Genomic DNA, 1,103 nt, shown 5'->3' on the forward strand with positions numbered 1-1,103 from the left:
ATGATCCATTGATTGTTTCTCGTTGACCGACTTTACCTTTAAAAACCTGTGAATGAATCTGTGCGTTTTATACCCTGAACTCTGACCTGCAGGCACAGACTGACGGTGCAGTTTCCTTCTAGCTTTGTAAACCACTAAGAGCCATTATTCTAATGCTTTATGGCGTCAGCACTTTATTGGAACCTCTTTGTGATGAAGTGCTCTATAAATAAAGTTGACATTTATTTCTGTTGCTTTTTACCACATGAGCTCACGTTTGCTTTTCCGTTTCCAACATGGAGGCTAGGTCTTATTAAGGAGAAGCTTGTGTTTTAATGGACATGATGGTTTCACTGTTGCCTTAAAGAACTTTAATAGACTGAAGGACGGACGCTGACAGGGTCTCTGGGTTTGTCTGAACCTCGGTCTAACTGCAGGCATAACGAGTCTCCTCCATGTCCGACTCTTCTGGGTGGCGGTGAAGAAAGAGACGGCGCCTCCACGCGGTCAGGCGCTCAAACACCTGCAGGTGGAGAGCAGGGTTAAAATAAAAAACATGTTTTTCTCTCTGTGGCACCAAAAGAGGAAGATTGTTGAGATCTGATGGGTTCCTGGAGCAGGTTTGGACTGAAGGGGGACGTCATGCTCACCGTCCTGTTCCTCTGTCCTCTATCGATGGTCTTCTCCTTGTCAGGTAAGGAAAGCCGTCGGTGGAGCTGCAGGTTGTAGAGAAACAAGATGCGCTTCTTCTCCCTCTGAGAGACAGAGACAAGAACAGAGACTGATCTAGATTTCTGTCTTTAGTGTCTCTGAGGTCTTCCTCTCCTCTCTCCCTCCTCTTCCTCACTCTCTATTCCTTTTGTCTTATTGGTTGCTGCTCAACCAGCAACCAACCAGAACCACCACCCGCTGGATCAGTACCTAATGGTTTATTAACAAAAAGTTCAACTGAAGATCCAGTTTTTACTGCAGATGGAGACATGAACAGAAAGTTCTGGTGAAGCGAGACCCAATGGCGGCCCATAAAAAACGTTGGTTACCCAACAGGTTACAGAACATCTGGTGACGCCATGTTAAAGTGACGGTTCATGGAGGGGGGGCTTATCCGTGCGGGACATGACTGG

General features: G+C 46.5%; 1 protein-coding gene across 1 annotated transcript in view; it reads right to left on the bottom strand.

The window, feature by feature from the left end:
* Positions 1-33: 33 nt before the first annotated feature.
* dcst1 (DC-STAMP domain containing 1) overlaps positions 34-1,103 on the bottom strand; it is a 4,670-nt gene continuing 3,600 nt past the window's right edge. The window contains exons 4-5 of the mRNA XM_015369060.1: positions 630-734; positions 34-502 (exon numbers count right to left, since the gene is read on the bottom strand). Coding sequence (XP_015224546.1) covers positions 407-502; positions 630-734 — 201 coding nt within the window. The 3' untranslated portion in view covers positions 34-406. The remainder of the gene's footprint in view (positions 503-629; positions 735-1,103) is intronic.

This window comes from Cyprinodon variegatus, unplaced genomic scaffold (assembly GCF_000732505.1).
Source record: "Cyprinodon variegatus isolate N-32 unplaced genomic scaffold, C_variegatus-1.0 Scaffold2413, whole genome shotgun sequence".
Lineage (NCBI taxonomy): Eukaryota > Metazoa > Chordata > Actinopteri > Cyprinodontiformes > Cyprinodontidae > Cyprinodon > Cyprinodon variegatus.